The sequence below is a fragment of the Ischnura elegans genome, chromosome 3 (genome assembly GCF_921293095.1).
Source record: "Ischnura elegans chromosome 3, ioIscEleg1.1, whole genome shotgun sequence".
NCBI classification, from domain to species: domain Eukaryota; kingdom Metazoa; phylum Arthropoda; class Insecta; order Odonata; family Coenagrionidae; genus Ischnura; species Ischnura elegans.
In genome coordinates this window covers 9,850,990-9,871,613 of record NC_060248.1, presented here as the reverse complement: position 1 = coordinate 9,871,613, position 20,624 = coordinate 9,850,990, and the positions used below count along the sequence as shown (strand labels likewise).

Below are 20,624 nucleotides of genomic sequence, written 5' to 3'. Positions count from 1 at the left end.
TGGGGGAGAGAGGCATGCCAATGCCATTTTAACAGCTGTGAGAAGAAGCATAGCACAAGATTTAATTACTTGAGGCACTCATTTTTTGTGAATAGCATTAATGCACTGTGCAGTTTAACAATGCCTCTTTCCATCATTGTAATAATGACCACATGAAAATATCATATAAGACATAGTATGTAGGCATAGGTTGTGGTCTGCATTACAATTATGGAAATTATCATTGTTGGCCTGAATGGAACACATCACCAAGGCTTGCACAAATTCCTTACCTATTGTAACTAAAAAAAGTCTCAGCTGTAGCTTTGAAGGCTATTGTGAGCTTTGCTCAACATAAGCTTAGGAAAATTTCAGCATCATAATAATATGGAGACTGACTACTTTGTACGTCAATCAGTGTGATTGATATAAAAGCCCAAAGTCAGGATAGTTGGCAAGGAGGAGGTGACCCTTGGAGTATCAAAGAAGGGAGGAGAGAAGGCAATCAAGTCTTATTTATTAGAGAGAATCTTCATAGTTTCCAGCCACAAGGTTTTGATATTACCCAAGAGATAAATGTTTTAGGACAGGACGTGGCTGGTAGTTCGTTTTGCCACTTTTTTCGAGTGATGAAATGTAATAGATGGGTAAACTTGCCAAGCAGTATCAATTTCACTACTGAGATTTTGTTTACAAATCAAATATCATCTACTGTCACTTTAAGCTCAAATTTTCCAATACTTCAACTAAAAAAAACATAATTTTTTTAAGCGAGACCATATTTTTGGGTTTAGAGACATCAGTATGATGAATATTGGCACTTAACGCTCAATGTGCATCGGTGTCGTAACTATGGGGATGAGGGGGATAGATCCCCTCAAAGCCTCAGAGAAATGAAAAAATTTATTTAAAACTTTTGTCTATTTTTGACACATAATGAGTGAGTCTTCTTAACCCTTAGATAGCAGGAATGTTTTTAAACATTTTTTACGCTGACAACGGGAAAAACGTTTTTAAATGTTTGACCATTTCTCGCCTATCTCAGGCAGTTTCCCAAATTTTTATTGCTACCCGGGTGGGGACCAAGTGGACTTTCCCTCACTGTAGGGATCGCTAATGCCGTCGCTTAGCTCTTCCCAGCCATCCCTAATGGCAGGGGGTGCCCTCCTGGCACTTCCAATCGTACTGCCCATTTCGTATTGCCTCCTTCCAGCCACTTGCTGTTAATATGCCTTCGACAAGTGCCCCAATGTAGTCCTATCCATTGGAAAGTGAGAAAGAAGGGGGTTTCCTTGGATTATAAGGGTTCACTCCTTGCAAGACACACGCCCAGGCTAGAGGGAAAAATATTTCTTGGTTCTCTGCCGCACAGGCTGGTATTTAAAACCATGTACTCCCTCAGCTAAGGGGTTAAGGCTAAAGATCAATTATTAATATCATGGCAGTGAGGCGAGTGATGATGACCCAGACCCCCCTCAGGACCACCCATCCCTCTCCAAAGAATATTCCTAATTACGCCACTGAGAAACATGTTCAATGACCATTTTTAACCAAAAGTTGATTCAATATATTGCCTTCTACAACACCAAAAGCACTAGGCAACCCACAACACATACATGTACTCATTTTTCTCTATTTCTGCTCTAAATGACCCAATAAAAGCATTTCTACAGCCAATATCATACAAGTCATGGCAAAAAATTGCTCACAAATGTCAAAAAGACTCACAAAACTTTATTATAAGATAATGGTCTATTTAAAAAAATCACATCTGTAGTGTAATCTAGGTTAGGTTTCGCCAGTTATTACAATTTGCCTCCCAAGAGCATGGCACAATTAGGCAGCCAAAGAGAGAGTAACTGCTTTGGGTTGACAGCATGGCAGGGAGATCATGAATGGTTGACGTGAGAAAATGTCTGAGGGGAAAAAGTTGGTGGAATGAATAACTGGACGTGACTAGGAGAGTGCACTTCAGAAGGGGGGATAGGGTTCAATGAGCAATGTATCAATGTTCATAGTTTCATGTCTCTAAAGCTCTGATCAAATTCCTCAGGACAGGGTTGTCATAATATGTATTCCCGAATTGAAATTTTCTCACTTTTCCCTAACAAATATCATCATTTTCCTTCACTTTTCACCATCTTCTTTCGGCCATCACGAACAATTTGAGAAGAAAAGTAAAGGCTAATTAAAAACAAACTTCTTTCCAATTCCTTTCAAAACATATTTCTTCACCCTGATGCAATGGCGGATACGGAAAAAATTTGAGGGAGGAGTGCAAAAGATATCTTGAGCTACCTTTAATTTTATCATAATAAAAAATAATCAAGTCGTATGCAAAGTTTAAGAAAGTTTTACTTAAACTGATAATGCACATATACAAGAAAATATTATCTCAAGATGTAACATATTTACAATTGAGGTTCTGCAATGTTCACTAATGCAGGCGGACCCTCAAGGGGGGATGCGCGCCCCCCATATGTATCCACCCCTGTCCTGAGCACATAGAAAAACAGTTGCATGTGCATTCAATCCTCTATATTATTTCTACTGAATAGATACCTTTTTCTCGAATTATACGCAACCAAACTTTACAAATGAGGTACCAAAATGCACAGAATTTATCAGAGAACATGCGACGGCATATATTACTTCCTAAATGTTGCTATTGTTTCCTAAAATTGGTTTTTAAAAATTTTAAAAAATCGATTTAAAAAAATAATCAATTCCGGCAAGATTGTCCTCATTCCAAGAATACAGTAAACACCGTAGGATCCCACTATGCCTTTTAATTTGACTCGAAGACAATTTCCCATTAAGGTTTCCTATGCGATGACTATTACCAAGGCTCAGGGTCAGACTTTGCAAAGAGCTGGCTTATTCCTGCCTGACCCTGTATTCTCTCATGGCCAACTTTATGTCGCATTCTCTAGGGTAAGATCTTTTCAAAATATTTTTGTAAATATTAAGGAGAACACTAAACAAGTATTAATAGGAGGATAGTGTAATTACTCCCAATGCTGTGTTTAAAGAGGTCCTCTGACCTCAATTTGTACATGAACATTCCAATTAAATTTGCACATAAGACCCTGCCTTTTTTTCTACATTTTAAAACTAGAAACGCGCCTATCCCTCTGTGGACCTGCATTGAAAAGAGCGGGAGAAGCCCACTGGGAGCGGGCGCACCATGCTCATTTTAGTCAAATAGTTGTTACTAAGAACAAGGCCGACAGCCAGTAGACAGCATGGAGGTTCATTTTATTTATGTATCATGGCATGAATTTCCCCTGACTCAATGGATGAAATTTCCATGTTTTTCCCTGACTACCCTCATTTCCCTGACAAGTACCCTGCACTTTACGTGGGGGTATGATCAAGGGTTGCCAAGTTCTATGTCAATGCTGGTTGAATGATCTGAAGGAATTTGGGGATGTCTGTAAGATAAGATTGGGGCTGTAATCCTTAAGTGTGAATAGCATGATGCTATTTGCATGACACGGCATTCTGGGATGCCATAATTACAATTTTCACATTTATAATGCCCTAAGCTTTTTTAAATGCATACTGGAATAGCAACCAGAAGTTGTTTTTTTGTGTTGTGGGCTGCAATCTGCAATTCTAAATGAGATACACCATCTTACACAGATGCCCTCAATAGCAAGCTTCTGAATTCCAGATAATAGGCTCATTGTCAGCTTCTATTTATCATTATTCTAAAATTTTATAGTGAGTCAAAAATGAAGAGACCTGTCCCGCCATCTGCCACCAATTTCTCAAGCTATTTGTGGGAAAAAAATTGGCAGCCTTAACCAATCAAGTTGATGATGTAGGTGACTGACTCCTGGCAAGTGGATCGCCTCATCTCTGTCAGCCCTGTGCCTTGCGCACCGACCTCACATGGTTTGTAGTTTGCACTCTTATGAGTGATCCATTTCCTAAATAAGCAGTTATCCCTGAGAAATGTTATGAGCCAAACTAATGAAGTCACCAGCTCATAAAGAGAGACCAGTAGCTTTCGCATTTTTTCTTTACTTCAACATTATGAGGGAATGACAGAATGTGAAAGATTTTTATTTCATTGTAACTCATGTTTCCTTTCCATCAAACAAATTCTTTCAATGAATTGATCATTCAGGTCTAAATGAATGACCCTATTTTTATAGAATCCTTCATTCATTTCCAATTTACAAAGAATTAATAAGTTTTTTTTTTCATTATAATGACACTATGCCTATTATTACCATTATAAATGTTATGCATTATTATAAAACAAAATATTGAAACGAAAAATAATGTAATTTATTAACACGGTATATTCCTTTTCATGCTTAATAGAAAAAAGAAAGATAAAGGGAAGAAATTAGGGTATTGCACTGGCCAGCAACGTTCTGTTTGTTTTCTTCAATTAGGCATAATCACTCAAAGCAATCAAAACAAGCTCATGACTTTGAATTATGTACTTCCATGTCCACCCCAGATCATGGAATGTTGATCTCAATGAAACCTCTTTACTTAATAAGCATAATAGGATTACTCTTACACTTATGCTATAGGTTTCTTTCCACAAAATTCCATGTGAAATATTCAGATTGGCTGATTAGGTTCTTCATGTTTCAGCTATTTCTGTCCCAGTTATGTAAACATTGGTCGTCATTAGCACCCTTAACTTAAGGTAACCGTTCCTGAAGGCTGTCAAAGGGAAAGAGGTATGGCTAATGAAAGCAACCAAAATGCTAAGTTTTGACTAGTGACACACAAGTGACAATAGCAATTGATGCCATTTTCTAGCAGGAAATATGTAGCAAGATGATATAAAGAGGAACATTATACATAATTAGAATAGCAGCCAAGGCCTATTCTTACAAATTGCATAGTTTTAGATAATATACATGAGAACATGGATGAGCAGTTAGGGCAGTGCAACCTGAGGTTGATCTTTTCAGTATAATTAGGAATTGTTATTCCAAGGTGCTCAATTGCCAAGGGAGATAGGCAGCCCTTATTTGGGTACATAATAAATGGAACATCAATAGAACATCTTACGGGGGCTGGTGGGATCCTGAATCAGGAGAAGATATTCAATGGCTCTATTCCAGACGCAGGACCAGAAACATAGACCATTGGAAAAGTTCACTTTGAATTAACATAGGAAAATATTCTTCCAAATTGGCAACCAAACCATGGACATTTGGTTTTCTGGGATACTCTGCAGACCACTGCATTATCAAGGTTCCCAGATTCCCACTCCAATTTCACAAGGTCCATGGTGCAAGGTGTTAGGTCTGCCCATTTTGTAGGACCACAGCAAGGATTACACCATGGACCTCGGTGAATTGCTCTAGGAATCATGGAACCTGGATAGCATATTGGTCTGCACAGAAGCCTGGAAAGCCCTTGGTTTGATTTCCAGAATTTTTCGAAGGGCAATCCAATGAAAATGAAATCTCTGTTTATACAGCTAAGTTGGAATAATCAACTTGGAAAAGATAAAATAAAAAGAATAGAAGCCTTTGAGATTAGGTGCTTGGTGCTGGAGGTGCGTGTCAAAGATAAAATGGGGAGATAAGAGGATGAGCAAAGAAACGTACACGAGGTGAAAGGGCACTTTGGAGTACCATGTGAGAAAGAAGAACCTCACGAGTGCACTACATCATTAGAAAGTGTTGGATAAAAAATATAAGGGAGAGAAAAATGGAAGGAAAGGCCCAAGGGATAAGTACTTGGGGCAGATAAAGAAGAATACAAAGAGGAACATCAGGGTACTGAAGGAACTGACATGGAACAAGACGACGATTTTTGAAAAGCATTCCCCCTCTTGGAAATTCCCCTGAAGTCGAGTAATGCTCCAACCCCAACGCAACCCTCCCCAGCCAACGCATAATAGCAACCAAATAAACAACAAAAATAACGATTTCGGTACCTGACGATGTCACCTCGGCGACGAAACCGGTCATCTTGAATAAATTGTGAGAAAAAGTACCATACCTTTTTAATTGTTTGCAATGGATTTTCACAAAGTTAAGCCTGAAATCATCAAGTCTATCTCATATCCATTGATTATATCACCATTATTAGACATATAAAACTAGTTTGAGTCACAGAATTGGATATGACTGCCCAGACCAAGCACTTAAGTTACCTTTAAGCCTGCTTCTTCCCCTCAGTTCATTGTGCACTAGGTCAAAGACATTCATCATGCCTATGAAGAATGCAGATATCTTTCTATTTGTCTCTATCCTTCTTTCTAACCTCTGTCAATACATTAAAACCACTCTCTCAGCTGCTCTTCCTTCTTTCATACAGATTGACCATCCCCTAATTTCTAGTTTAGTATTCATAAGGGAGGATTGGCTCCACTATATTGCTGGTTCCACTTCTAGTTTGGTTCCTGGCATCAGTTCTCAACCAAGCCTCTCATTCCCAGTCCTTAATTAATTTTTTTGCTCAATTTGCAAATGGTGTTTATAATATTAATTGGAGTTACATGAAAACTGCCTAAAATAAGGTATCAATAAATGCTATTACGTCACAACATTGACATCACTTTATCCCATGAATGTAATATCAATTCTGCTTTAGGAAATTATTCAAACCGAGTTTTTTATGGCACTGGTTCTTTAAGGATTTGGTACTGACTCCGGTTCTAAGCTGTAGGACCGGTGGAACTGAGAATCCAACTCACCCATTCTTAAATTTTCCTTTTGTTATAGTCAAAGAGCAGAAATTGGTTCCCCCTCTGCAACATCCACCAACAGTCATCATCCCAAAGTTCAAGAAGTTCAACTTCCCCTTCAGCACCTCTTAGTTGTACATTCATATCTAAAGCTTTATCGTAACTCATATCAACTCTCTGAGGCAATGTAATAATTTTTAGAGCATAACTAGCAGTTTATTTCATGCAATATTTGATCCAGTAAAAATATTTGTTCATGGCAATTTAATCCAATAAGAATATTTTACTCCTCCTTCTAAAATCAGTAGATTGCTCTCATTTATGCTATAATAGTCAAAATATATATAAAAATGAAAGATAAGTAGCATAAATAATACAGAGAGGCACACAACCTAAATCCCTTTCTTCAACAATAAGAACAGCCTGAGTTCCAATTAAATACACAATTCATTGAGAATGAAAATTATCAATTGTTACTTATCAAGTGAGTAAGATGTCATGCAATATGTAAATAGGAAGTGGATGCAAAAAAGGAAAATTAATCTTGAGCACAAATTAAAAAATAGCACTACTCACATTAAGCCAATGCATTTTTCATGTTATACCTCCACCAGTCACTTCAAAAATAAGAAATAAACCTACAGTGCATATATATCTTAAGAAAAAATGAGGATAATGGAATAGGCCCGTTTATTCCCTGCTAAGTACTTGATTTCATGATAGAAAGTCATTAAGTGAATGGATATAGTTAATAATACTGTTAATATCTCACCCTGAAACACCCTTGCTGATACAATTGTATGTGTCATCTTAATCTTTTTGTTTTAAATCTCCACATTCAATACAATTAGGCCTCCATGCATGTTTTCCAGAAAGTAAATTTATTTTTCTAAAAAACAGGAAAATCTGATCTATTCAAGACTAGAGGCAGAACTACATAAACTGTTTCAATGAGTAAGATAAAGAGGCATAACAGTGATTTGTAAAAAAAGAAGACATAAGCAAGCTCTTTTTCAATAAAAAAACTCACAGTCATTCAACTAAGTGCCGTTAGTAACCTAGGGTTTCACTTTTGGCTCCCCGTGGCTTGCTTGGGTGCTTTGGAAAACACAACACAAGCCAACCGATTTGATATCTGCCATGTGAAAGCATTTGCCAGTTGAAGCACTGTTATCTCACCCCAACATCCAGATGCATGTAGAGTGGGGGTGGCCTCTGAGCACGTACAGTCTTCCAGCCAATTGGTTTTAAAGTTGTGCAATGCTCTCTGTCAGCTCATAGCAGCTTGTGATGAATCTTGTACGTAGCTTGCCTTTGTATTTAATTTAGCTCATAGATGAAATATTTCTGTACTGAATCTCATATGGTTATGGTGTATTTGAAGTGCCACCTTAGAAGAGAAATGTAGCACTTTTCCTTTAGCTTCCCACAATACGCTTGATTCTAGCTTTTTAGCTTCTTTATGGCTCTGACAAAAATCTTTCTTGTATGTTTTCTCTGCAATAAGTTTGCAGTAATAGTGACCTCAAGATATTTGCATTCATCTGATGCTTTTATATTAGCTTCATCCACTACATGCACATGAGGATAGTTGGATGTCCCAAGCAAGTTCTGCCATGCATTTTCTGAGCTTTAGTCATAAGAACGGGGTCCTACATATGTATATCAAATGGCAATTGGCCATGGCAACTGGAGATGGGTGCCATAATAACCATCAGCAACCACCCATGGCATGGAGAGTCCAAGACATAGCAGTTCAATGTATCTGAGGGTACTCATCAAGGCCCAATGTCATTTCCAATCATGGCATTACGCCAAAGATGGCTGACTGCAAAAAGTTGCAACTCATGAAAGTGGCCTTTAAACATGGAACTCTGAGCTATTAGCACGAACCAGTACATACAAAGTCAAACGCGAATAAAAAACATTGAAGAGTTTAAGCAAAAAGTATCAGGCAAAACTAACATGAAAAATCATGATCAGCTGCATTAGCATTGGTCTGTCAGACAATGATAATCACCATGTCATGTAAAGAAAAATCACTAGGTAGAGAGCACAATTAAGGGCATAAAAATGGCACAGGTTAAAGAGAAAAAAAGAGAAGCAAAGAAGGAAAAATAATGCATAGTGAATACTGTTGTATTCTGTATTACATGTCTGACACGAGAGAACGTCAAGCACATTTTGGCTGATATTGGTTCAATGTGTATGCATAAGTAGATGTTTGTACATTTACCACAGTATTCAAAGGTACCAAGACAGTCCCACTCAGAAACACTTCCCTATATGAACGTACATAAATGTGTCAGTTTCATTCCAAACAACAAGACATTGGTGCAGTACTTTTACCCTAATATGTAGCATGCATAAATAGTTGATTTTAACTCATAGTTGTAGACACCATCATGCTTTGCACTAAAAGTCTCAGAGCCGGCCCATCCTCACTGATTGCTGGTGAACAAGTATTCTGAGGTTAATGTGTGCTGGTTAGAGTGCTGGTAAGAATAATGTCCTCATTTTAAATACAGCCCCATTTATGTGGAATTGATAAATTTTCCTAACTCTCAAATGTGACATGGAATAAACGTGAAGCAAAAAAAAAATTGCATTTCAACTCATTCTGAGTTTTCAGAATATCTCCACTGTCATCTATTCGTGTTGGTTTTCATTAGAATTTGGAACAAAAATATGCATTTTCAGAAACTGAGAAGATGGTCTGAATTGATCCTATGGGTGAATGAGTGACTCTTCCCACAAAAAAAGGACCGGCACTGTGTCAAACTATGAATCAGAAATTAATGATAATCAAAGGAAAAACTATTCCATAAATCCACTCTTTATCTAATTAGAACAAAAACTGCCAAAGAGGCAGTTACAAGGACAAGAGGAAGGTGATATGATAAGTTCCTACCAGTGGAATACTAGCTTTTCAATATTGCAATTCTCTACTGATACCCTCTACATCGCTGTAATAACTTACGTTGCATTTTAAAGTTACCGCGACTACCATAAGTTATCTGCGGGACTTTTAAGTACTGTTTCTTAACATGAGGGTATCTCCAGGGACAGCCTTGATGTTTGGATGCAACACCAGGCTTCATACGACCCAAAATATTGGAAGACAAGACATTACTTTCAGTACTTGAAGAAACCAAATGAGAGACAGGTTGGTTTGCAGCACCTGTGAGGTAAAAATTTTGCCGATCTTGAACTTTGACCAATAAATATTAGAACAGAGACAAGCAGAGAGATAAATAAATGCTCAAGAGCACTATTACTTGGGAAGAATAAGTACTTCACCATTCAAATGTTTACAATGAAAGCAACCATATTATTGCTTCTACTTTTTACAAAATTTTAAATGAATATCATGGAAAATTAGAAAATCTGATGATCAATCAAGCACTTAAAATAATAGTTTGGTAGCTAATATAATAATATAAGCAAAAATTATTTGCAATAATTGAGATTTCAAAGCGAGTAACCATTTTTAGACACTTAAAAGTAGTGATAAACAGCCATTAAAAAAGTGGGGTTTCTCCTACAAGTTTCCATATTGAGTGAGTGACCTCAAAACTAAATGATAGGTGCATGTACTAGAAAACATTTCACTTATACTTAGCACTTATGGAAATCAAATATTGCTTAGAATGAAGAAACTAACCATGCAAGAGAAACACCATCACATGACATCAAGTCCCGATGAACAACGGGCATTTGCCTTCACTGACCTATAGTGGATCTGCTCTTGTCCAACTCGGCGAGTATCTTATTGTCTTGCTCAATTTTGGCCATGATCCGGTCAATCTCCGCCGACGTCGAGTCAAGGGTGGACCCTGCAGGACCCATGGCAGTGGCGTGGGGAGAGAGGCCCCGGTGAGTCGCCGTCGGTGCCACGGCGCCGAGCGCCTGCGAGGCGGGAGCTGCGAAGGAGGAGAGCGAGTAGGGGGAGCCGTGGCTGGTCCTCAGCGCGCTGCCACCATAGAGCAGCTGCTGGGGATCGGCGTGGTGAAGGGACCGACGCATGTCTGAAACAGAGGCGCTGCGCCAAGACAACATGGCCGCTCCTCCGCCACGGTGCGTGTGAGCCCGATGGGGGGGGATGGTGGGGAAGGTGGGGAAGGGGGCCGAGGAGAGGGGGCGGGGAGCGTCACCCCCCCTCGCTCGCTGGTGCCGGGTTAGCATCGAGTGTCGGCTCTCGGAGGGGAAGCGATCATCCTGATAGACAGAAGACCTGGGGCCCGGGTGCTGAGGGATTTGGCGGCCTGGGCGAGGGAGCTGAGGCTGGGGACGGTGTATTTGGGAGGGGGTCTCTTGGTGCTTGTGCGATGGCAAATGGGGCCCAGGCAACAGCCGAGAGGGAATGTGTGGGTAATTGGTGGTGCCATAGGGCGATGATAGGCCATAACCTAAAACAAGAAGAAGCCTCAAATTAGGAGCAGAGGGGGACCCAAGAAGACGATGACGATCAGGAGTGGCAGAGAGACACTTCTACACCCACGTTATCACAACATGCAAATCAGAGCTGCATGGCATTCCACTGACAAAGTTATCTATGCAAGTTAGCCCAGTTAACACAAACACTCATGCAATGCAAACAGGATTATTTACAATCACGGCAAGTGGAAAGCATTGGCAGCATAATTAATCAATGAAATGATTCTTGAACAGCTGAAGGACAAGGGACGAACATAATCAAAGCATGTACACATTGCCACATTTGAGTTTGATATGACACCACAACATAATGAAAGGAAAACTGGGCAACAACCATTTTGGATGAATCATGGGAGAGCATACAATGAAAATATTAAACAAAGCCATGCCCTAAGTTATCAGAGGATTGCTCAAGAAATGAAATATTTTTACTCATGCATATGCCAATAATGAAGGTAAGTGCTTACTATTTTAGTACAATATCATTAAAGTACCAATATTCAGTGTCCAATGTTTTTCGTACCATTTCATATCTAGCCTTTTAGTAAACTTATCCCCTTGTCTAGTTAGATTGTTTAGAAAATGTAGATAAGCTTTTGATGTTGTAGTGTATTACTTGAAAAGCCTTTGAATTACCTATCCTAAATTTTTATCTACTATTTCTGGGAGGAGGAAAATCTAAAATACACGAAACTAGACACCAAAAATTAAGGACTATCAGAAAAACAAGTGACAACAGTGATCTAAAGTATTTTATCAGAAAACATGCAAGTCCAGAAATAAATCAGATTACCTGACGTAGATTTCAGGCTTAAATTTTATAATGCAATCTATGGGCCAACAACTGTTTTTTAAGCCCATAGTCACTACTTATATTTATGCGTTCATTAATATGACATAGTAATGAGCATTTGATGTTTTTTACTATTAGAAGATGTTTTACTTTTTATGTAAGTCAGTGAATTTATTCCATTGTTTCTAAGTTTATTGAAAACATTGGCTCAATTTCATAAACAGCTGCCATAAAATGCCATAAGGTACAGAGACCTGGAGCAGATTGTTCATAATGCCTCAGTTCTATTATTGCAGTAACAGCAAATTTTAACTGTAGGACCCCAATAACTTTTTTCTAGTTTCTCTTCTATTTCTACATTCCAAGAGTTAAGAAAAATGGCTTCACTTTTAGAAAATAATGCTTATCCTCCATCTGCATTTCTAACAATGCACACATTTGCATTGTACCTCACCAGAGTGAAAAGAAGTGTTCTTACAGTATTCTCTTTTTGTGCATTGTGGCAGATTACTTTGTGGAAGACTGAAGGCAATAAAAGCTATGGAGAGAGGAGGGACTACGTGCACATGTTTTATTTGTCTGGATCATTAAATTCCAACAGTTAACTAAGGCGAAGGTAAGGAAGAGTTTACAATAACCTAATGCTCTTTTGGGAAGAACTCTCAAGCCCCCGCAGAGCCCACCGAAGCACCAGGGACCAAAGATATGTACCAGCCTATTTGCTGGCTTTACTTTAATGTATTCAGCCTCCAAATATTATTAGAGCTTCAAAGAAATAGTCACGATATTTTCAAGGCAAATCTTACAATAATTTTAATTTTGCCGGAATTAATCCCTTTTTAACTTGTAAATCAATCTTATTTTAATGAATGAAGAAGATTTAAAATATTATAAAGTAACCTAATAAGAGAAAAATTTTATTTTTTTAATAACAAAATAGAATTTTTATGAAAAAATTAAAACCTAATTCAACAAATTTATTTGAAGATAGGTATTTAAAATGAATTCACTGTGAATTTTTGCTTCTAATCATTCATTATACTTGAAAGCTTAATACATAGCTATTTAATTTTACATTTTCATAAAAGCAATGGAAAAAACATAATGCCCAAATATCCATTGGGCTAAGTTTGTGGAGACGATGATTTCCAAATGACTGGATGGCCCAAGCGAAAGCGCCCTTCTCACACCTTGTGCTTGCGCAATATGATTGACAAAATGAGAGACTAGCCTCTTGAACAGCGACATTCCTATAAAAATGACCCAGAGATGACAATATGACCAGGGAGTCAAAAGGGAGGCTGATCAAGACTTGTGAAAAAGTATTGCTCATGAAAGAGTAGGGTTTTACCAAATGCAAATGTTAAAAATTCACAGTAGATCCAATAGGGTGGTTTCATATTAATTTTTTATTGACTAAATCGAAAGATTATTACTCCTGGATTATATTTTTTAATGACGACATCTATTTTTCGCGATTAAATGAAAAGGGAAAATTTTCAAGTGCGCGAAAACATGACGGCTAAGTATGAATGCCAGAAAAACTCCGTGTGACATCGTTATGGTTCCCGCTGCCGCAAGTGAGGTGACCTTGGGGCTAAGCTTTGAGCGCTGATACAACGCAGAATCCTAGCAGGTAGCAGAGTACCCTGCTAGCTGGTAGCGCTTGGCTTAAATTAGGATTATTATTGCCCTATCAAACGAAGGAAACTTTCCCACCTTAGCCAGTTTTAATAGGTAATTATTAAGAGATGTTTCCATGAGCTCTGTGCCTCATGCATGTATTGGTAATCTCAGATGATGTAAAACTCCTGACTATTCGTATCGCACCTGGGTCCCTGTGTCATCACGTGGAGTGGCATTGCATGGGTGCCAATCTGGCCTTTTTCAAATGAGGATAAAATTGACCATTGTCTTTCGTCTAAACCAGTATTTCTAAAACCAAATAATTTGTATATTATGAATACACTGATGGTGGTTAACGAATCGCAATAGAACAATAACTTCCATCGACTGAAATCAAAAGAATTTGAAGAATAAACACATGAAGAATTCACACAAAAATGCTACATGCAACAATATGCTGTTCAAAGAGGGAAAATTATTGCTTTCAGATGATAATTATGAGCAACTTGAAAACAAATCACATCTATAAATGTCATTAAAATGTGAAGAAAGAATAATTGTTGATTAACTATCGTCAAACAGATGCAAATTCACCTTTTCTGAAAGTCTAAGTGACAGAATTACAATTTTAATAACATTGCTTCATTTTTCATCTGTCTTGACAAGTATGCACGTTATTTTTAAGTGGTCAATTGCCTAAAAAATATGTACTTGGATCCTTTTCGCATTGCCACTGATGAGCACACGAGAAATTTATTCAAGTATGAAGTATCTTCCCTCTACTAATGCTCTATCAAAAGCATAAATTAGCAATGATGTACCTGAACAACGTATAAGTAAAGTAGATGTACTCCTGTACCTACAAATAAAATATCAATAATGGCCTCAACACTGGCCACTTTGCCCCACTTGCTAACTTGAATACATTTTCTATTTGAATGAAGGTTAACCCTTTCGCTGAGGAAAGATATACATATGTATGTGCATATATGTAAAAATCTACTTGTACATTCTTACCAGCTCTCCCACCCATCTCACCACCCACCCACCCCTGTCTCATCTTTACAGCCCAAGCTCTTTTTCTTGCGAGGAAAAATTAGCAACTCTTACCAAAACTAGCACTTCTTCATACTGTAGGAGCTGAATTCTATCACCATGAGCTACAAACCATTCTAATAATCTTCCATGAACAATGGCAGTCTTACTAGAACAGGGGCAGATTTAGGATGTCATTTTGGAATATCTCTCAAGGTAATGCATTCACGGTCTGATGCTGGCTAACAAGAGGCTTTTATGTGCTCATCAATAATTTTTAATCATTGTTTCTTAAGGTAGCGAAATAAAAAATTCCATAGGAGAGCAATCTCTATGATCACTATACTTTCAATTTTTCTAAAATTTTCCATGGCAGAGGGGGGAGAAGGAATCCTGGGGAGAAGTGGCTCTTTGACCCACCACAGAGCTACAAGTAGGTGATTTTTAATGACATCCTTGCTTCTAAGTACCATATGAAACAGAAAATTATGAAAGAAAACTTGATATGATACTGGTTTAAATAGATTTGCTGAAAAACTTGATTGAGAGATTTCAAAATCCTTTAGTTCATCACCTGAGGGCCACCGCCCTCCCCACAGAAACTTTGGCCAAACGCTTTGGAAAGGATTGCAAGGGATTGCTTTCTACGTCTGCTCTGCCCCTCAGAAGGTCTTGGCCTCCTCGAAATATTTTCAGCACAAAGTGGAAGACTTGCTCTGTCCACATATCTGCCAAGGGTTAAAAAAACACCATGTTAAGGGCCCGAATCATACAATAATTGGGCTTGCACAAAGACTGCTTCGGTTTGTCCCTCTGTAATCATGGAAAGATTTTTTTGCACGATGGAACAGAAAAGTTGAAATATTCAATAATATGCAGAAATAAAATTGAGACAAGTGATGAGTTCTGTAAACCTGCTTGATAGTACAGCCATATATCTTCTACCTATCACCTACGTATCAATGCTACATTCAATGAATATTCTTGTCCACAATAATGCATTAGACATGGAAATTGTGAAGAAAACCAGGAAAAAAGAATCTTGGTCAATTACATATTTTCTTCATTTGGCTCTGAGTAAATAAATTTCTCTCCTCATAAAAAAAAACTTCGCTTTAAGTTAAAGATTGAAGGCATTTCAACAGAGCTGAAGAGCTGATCCAGCTTGTTCGTTATACTTCACACAAAAGTCCAACACTGGAGATGAGGATGGTCTGATGTATCAAGATGATGAAACAAACAACTAGAGGGCTGGAGCAAGACTGTCCAAGTTATGGGCTACCCCACGTTTTTTATTCACAGCAATAACTGTTGGAGATTCTTAGCATTCTCAGCAAATAACTGTCCACTATAGATGGGTCGGTCAAATACTCAAATTACCACGAACAATGATGCACTTGTGATATTCAACAACCAAGGAAGAAATAAACTTTTGCCTCAAAATTTGAAATTTTGACTGTAATTGGTATCACTTGCCACGCCAAAATCTATCTTCAGCTACTGATGATATTTAAAAAAATGTTTTCACTAATATTTACTCTAATAATCTATATTTTGTGTTATTCAACCTCATCATAGGGAACAAGGTTACTGAATATAGTAAATTGATTGTTTTCAAGAAAATTGTTTCAGTTCATTCCAGTTAAACAGGCAATAGAGAAACCATACTCCATCTCCTATATCAATGTCTGTATGCACGGAATGAAATATCTAATTTCAATCCCAGAAAAATGGGAAAATTGGTAATGTTTTTTTCAAGTTATGAGACATTAAATTGGTATTTGATAATGAATTATGATATTCTAGATAAGATTAAGCTTTCAAGTTCAAGTTTAGAAAAAGGCATTCCACTCACCTCTATTTGAAAGGAGATGAGTACCACAAGAAGATGATACAAAATTAATTTGTAACTATTGTATTATCAATGGACTTTAACCTTTGTAGTAAAACAGGTTCATCAAACTTTAAGTATTCTCTTGTTACTACCATACGGTTCTCATTATAAAAACTTCAACAAGACCATTTTATCCTCAGCATGAATATGAGACAGTTTTACCATATACTTCCTATGATTTTTTTATGACATCACTTCAGTAAAAAGGTACTCGCTCAGAACCATGCTTTGCCAAGTAAATAATCACCACAAAAAAAATAGCTCTTAGTTTTTAATATTCTCACATGAATAACCACCAAACACTCTCTAGAGCATTCGACCACTCCACTTGGTAGGTATTTTCCACATATCAATGCTTCCCACTTAAGTTCTATGAGAAGTTGAGGCATGGCATAATCACCAGGAATGCTTATCCTGATTCAGTTGGTTAAAAACATTTTCCATTCAGTTTTTTCCTTGGTTCCACTGGGCATTGCATTGCATTAAAAACAGCTCACCTCAGTACTAGATTCACAATGATTTACAAACTGAATAATGTTTTCTTAAAATTGAAAACTAAGTACTCTTGTGATTTAAAAATTTACTCCATGTCATCTATGTGATTGAGATGTACTCATGCTGCATAAAAGTGAAACATGCCCACAATATAACATTTCCAAGAGCTGTGAGTTGAATTGTTATGCATATTATATGTAGCATTGATAATTAGAAGATATGTATGAGTACCCAAACCTTGAGAGAAAATAACTTCCACGCATTGGCCGTGTAATGCCCTATTGGACTGAGTTTATATTCATGAGTGAGTTGGTCTACCTACTAGAATTGATGCAGTGTACATAGCTAAATGCCATATTCCAATTTTTCAAATGCTGAAAATTGACAGTAGACTCAACTCTATAGAAAATAGTCAAATCGAGAAGAGCTTTTTCTTTAACTGCACTAAAATTGACTGCCCTGCTTGTACATCCATCAACCAAATGTTGCAAATCTTGAAAGATATTAATGCTTCATTAATATTACGAAAAAGGCTCTAAAAAGACTTCCAAATCTAATGTTAGAACAATACATAATTGCCATCGACTGAAATCAAAAGTAAAACAATTAGTGCTTTCAAGTGAATGATAATCAGCATATTGAAAACAAATTACATATGTACATACATATATAAATGCCATTAAAATGCAAAGGAAGAATGATTTTGACCTAACTTGCATTAAACCTGAAGCCATTTCATCTCTTCTGAATGTCTCCATTGCTACATCCCTCATCATAATGGATACCATGCCAATTCAGAATAACCAGATCCTCAAATATTCAAGCAAGCACATTCATAATGAAGGGAAAAGTTTCATACACACATAAGCATATTATTTCAAAGTTAGTTTCACAACAAGTTGGCAATAGCTTGAGGAATGAGTTTTGTGTAACGGCAAAAAATTAGGTACTAACTAACATCATGGAGGACAAAGCATTTGGTAACCAATCAACAAAAAAACATTATATATTATATTTGAACTTCGAATCCACAGCAAAGTGGCAGGGAGAGATAAGTGATTGACATAAATTGAAGAGGAGGCATTTAATTTAACAAGGGTAAGTCTAAATTTTGCAAAAGATTTCAGACGTCACAAAAACACAATTTTTCACCACTAAACAATTTCCAGAACAAACAATGCAACATTTTATGCAAGCTTTAAGCAAAAAGAGTTTCACTTAGGCACACACAGCTAGAAAGTTCTCCACCAGTCCTTTGGCTTTGTGACATCTGCATCCAAAGCAAAAGAATGGATTAAAAGGCGTACGCATAATGAGGGTCTCGGTGAGAGGGAGGGAGAGAAAGAGAAAGAGAGAGGGGAGGGTGATAATCCTTCGAGAAAGGGTGAGAGGACGATGCGGTGTCGAGAGGGGTGACTACCTGCAAAGGCTGATGCCCAAGCCTCCCCCCCAGCTCCGCTCGCTGGCGCCATCGTCGCCTCAGACCCCAGGGGGCGTCCCGCTAGAGGTGTCCCAAAGACCACGACACTGCCAGTGGGCGTGGAGCGTGCAGTGCTGTCATTGGAAAGCGGGCGACTCGAATCTACGGGGAGAGGAGCGGCGTGTGTGCATATTGTGTGGTGGGTGGGGAGGGGGGAGGGGAGAGAAGGGAAAGGGGGGAACGGGGTGAGGGGGAAGGAATGGGAGGGAAGGGTGGGGAGAGAGAGAGGGACGTGCAGGAAACAACGGCATTACATACAATGGCGTATATGTCAAGCTACTTGCCCCTACCAGCCTACAACAGCAGAGGCCCACTCGGCAAGCATGCTCTCTTGATGCATCATGGCAATTGAACGCCAACAAGAAAGATTGAAATAAGAGGCATGGCAACATGAAAGATATAGCTGTGGCCACGGGGATGGAGACAAAGGGGCATCTTCACAGATTGGCCATAGCTACATTGGGAAACCAATCACATTTATTTCCTAGCTAGGCTATTTTTGGTATTGTGACACTATATAATGAGCTGGAAAATCCAAAAATACATACACAGTTCAAGATAAATAATAACATTCCATTAACCATCTCATGACTGTTCCCCATCCTCTTGGCCGAAATTGCTAAACCCCACTACTTAAAAAAAAAAGAAAAAGAAACAGTAAATCTTGCATAAATACTAGCAATTAGATAATTTTAGAAAGTATTAAAATGCTACAGAGAAAGGATAATTTTGTAAGAGCAACTATTATGCAAACCTTAGTGCTTAGATTCAGCGTAAACATGCACACTAACCACTATGGTTGCCCAGTGAAACTAGTAACTTATTGTTGCTGGAATATGGGTGGACTGTTCAGGGGAATATGGTCAGGCAATAATGAGTGTGTAGTGCTGGAGGTGATATAGGAATTAAGGAAAAGAAGACGAATTTAATGGCCAAAGTGTGTAGGTGTATATAGTGTCCAATTAGATGATGTGATATTTGTACTGAGGAGTAAATAAGCCTACTAATCATTCTCCATGGCACAGATGTTGTTAATGATATTATGATAATACAGGGTCACGAGTTCACAACGTTTGTAGATAGTGAGCACTTACCTTACATTTTATCAGACAGGAAAAAACTATGTACTGTAACACTTAAAAGGCACATATGGTAGCACATATTTTAGAATGGAAAAAAAATTATTTCATTTATAATTCCGATCAATCTGGATTAATAATTCTTCCAAAAGCAAGGCTGAATAAAATTATAACTGATAGAATACATCCACTCCTAACATGAACAGATTAATTGAAAATTGAATGCTGTGATAAATGCTGGTTTAAATTCACAATCTGTAAGAAATAAAATCTCTAATCATTAAACTGCTTAAATGCATAATCTAGCCCAAAGTTTTGGGCAAGGTAAGATATAAAGAAGTCAACTTTGGGTGCTAAAAAATATATGTACATAAATATAAAAGGAAAATTTCACAGTGTATTTCTGAACTATTCAAAATAGATCATTATTGCTGCTAATGCAAACAGAAGAAATTATTCATACGAACAATCTCTGGTATTCTAGTGAATGAAAATATAATGACCAAAATACAATTGACAAAAGACTGGCCATAAAGACCTTTCAGCTGAGAAAAGGCTACTGAATGTCATACGAAAATGGAACTATAAGAGTCTACTTTGTTTCAATAACTGGAAAAATTCTGGGAGTGATTATTTAGTGTAAAGGCATCAACCTGTGTATATAAAGAGGCTAGCATGCTTGGAATGAGGGCCAGTGTAACCAAGTGGACACACTTTGGAAAGTTAGTTGAACATGAAGCCAAAATTTAATTTAAAAAGGAATCGATCGAAAGCACCTCATGAGGACAATATACCTTTATGAGCCACATAATTAGCCGTAGGAGTTGAAAAGTACAGAGCACAAAAAAAATCTCCAAAAACATATTTCAGTTTCTCTCTCCCTTTGTCTGCCAATGAAGGAGTAATTGGTTTGATTGAGAGGTGGACCTTCCGTCCATTCCACCTGTGACACTGAGAATGTGATTTGAGAAGAAGAAAATCCTTCCTTTCCTCCTGGAGTATACTGAGGAAAAAATTTTGTGTCAATAGGAACTGATCGATTCACCATGCAATGAGAGAGTCAGGAAGAAATGTATGTGGTGATCATAAAAAAAGAAAGATATACATTAATAATAAATAGGTGCTCTTGAAGG

At 37.8% G+C, this 20,624-nt stretch overlaps 1 protein-coding gene across 4 annotated transcripts in view; it reads right to left on the bottom strand.

Moving 5' to 3' along the window:
• The window catches only part of LOC124155432, a 342,127-nt gene that overhangs the window by 98,167 nt on the left and 223,336 nt on the right, over nucleotides 1–20,624 (bottom strand). For 3 of the 4 annotated variants that reach the window (XM_046529237.1, XM_046529240.1, XM_046529239.1), the window contains 3 exons: nucleotides 18,353–18,514; nucleotides 10,384–11,061; nucleotides 9,633–9,833 (listed from right to left, as the gene is read on the bottom strand). In XM_046529237.1, the coding sequence (XP_046385193.1) occupies nucleotides 9,633–9,833; nucleotides 10,384–11,061; nucleotides 18,353–18,514 (1,041 nt within the window). The remainder of the gene's footprint in view (nucleotides 1–9,632; nucleotides 9,834–10,383; nucleotides 11,062–18,352; nucleotides 18,515–20,624) is intronic. The other variant, XM_046529238.1, reaches the window with a different exon arrangement.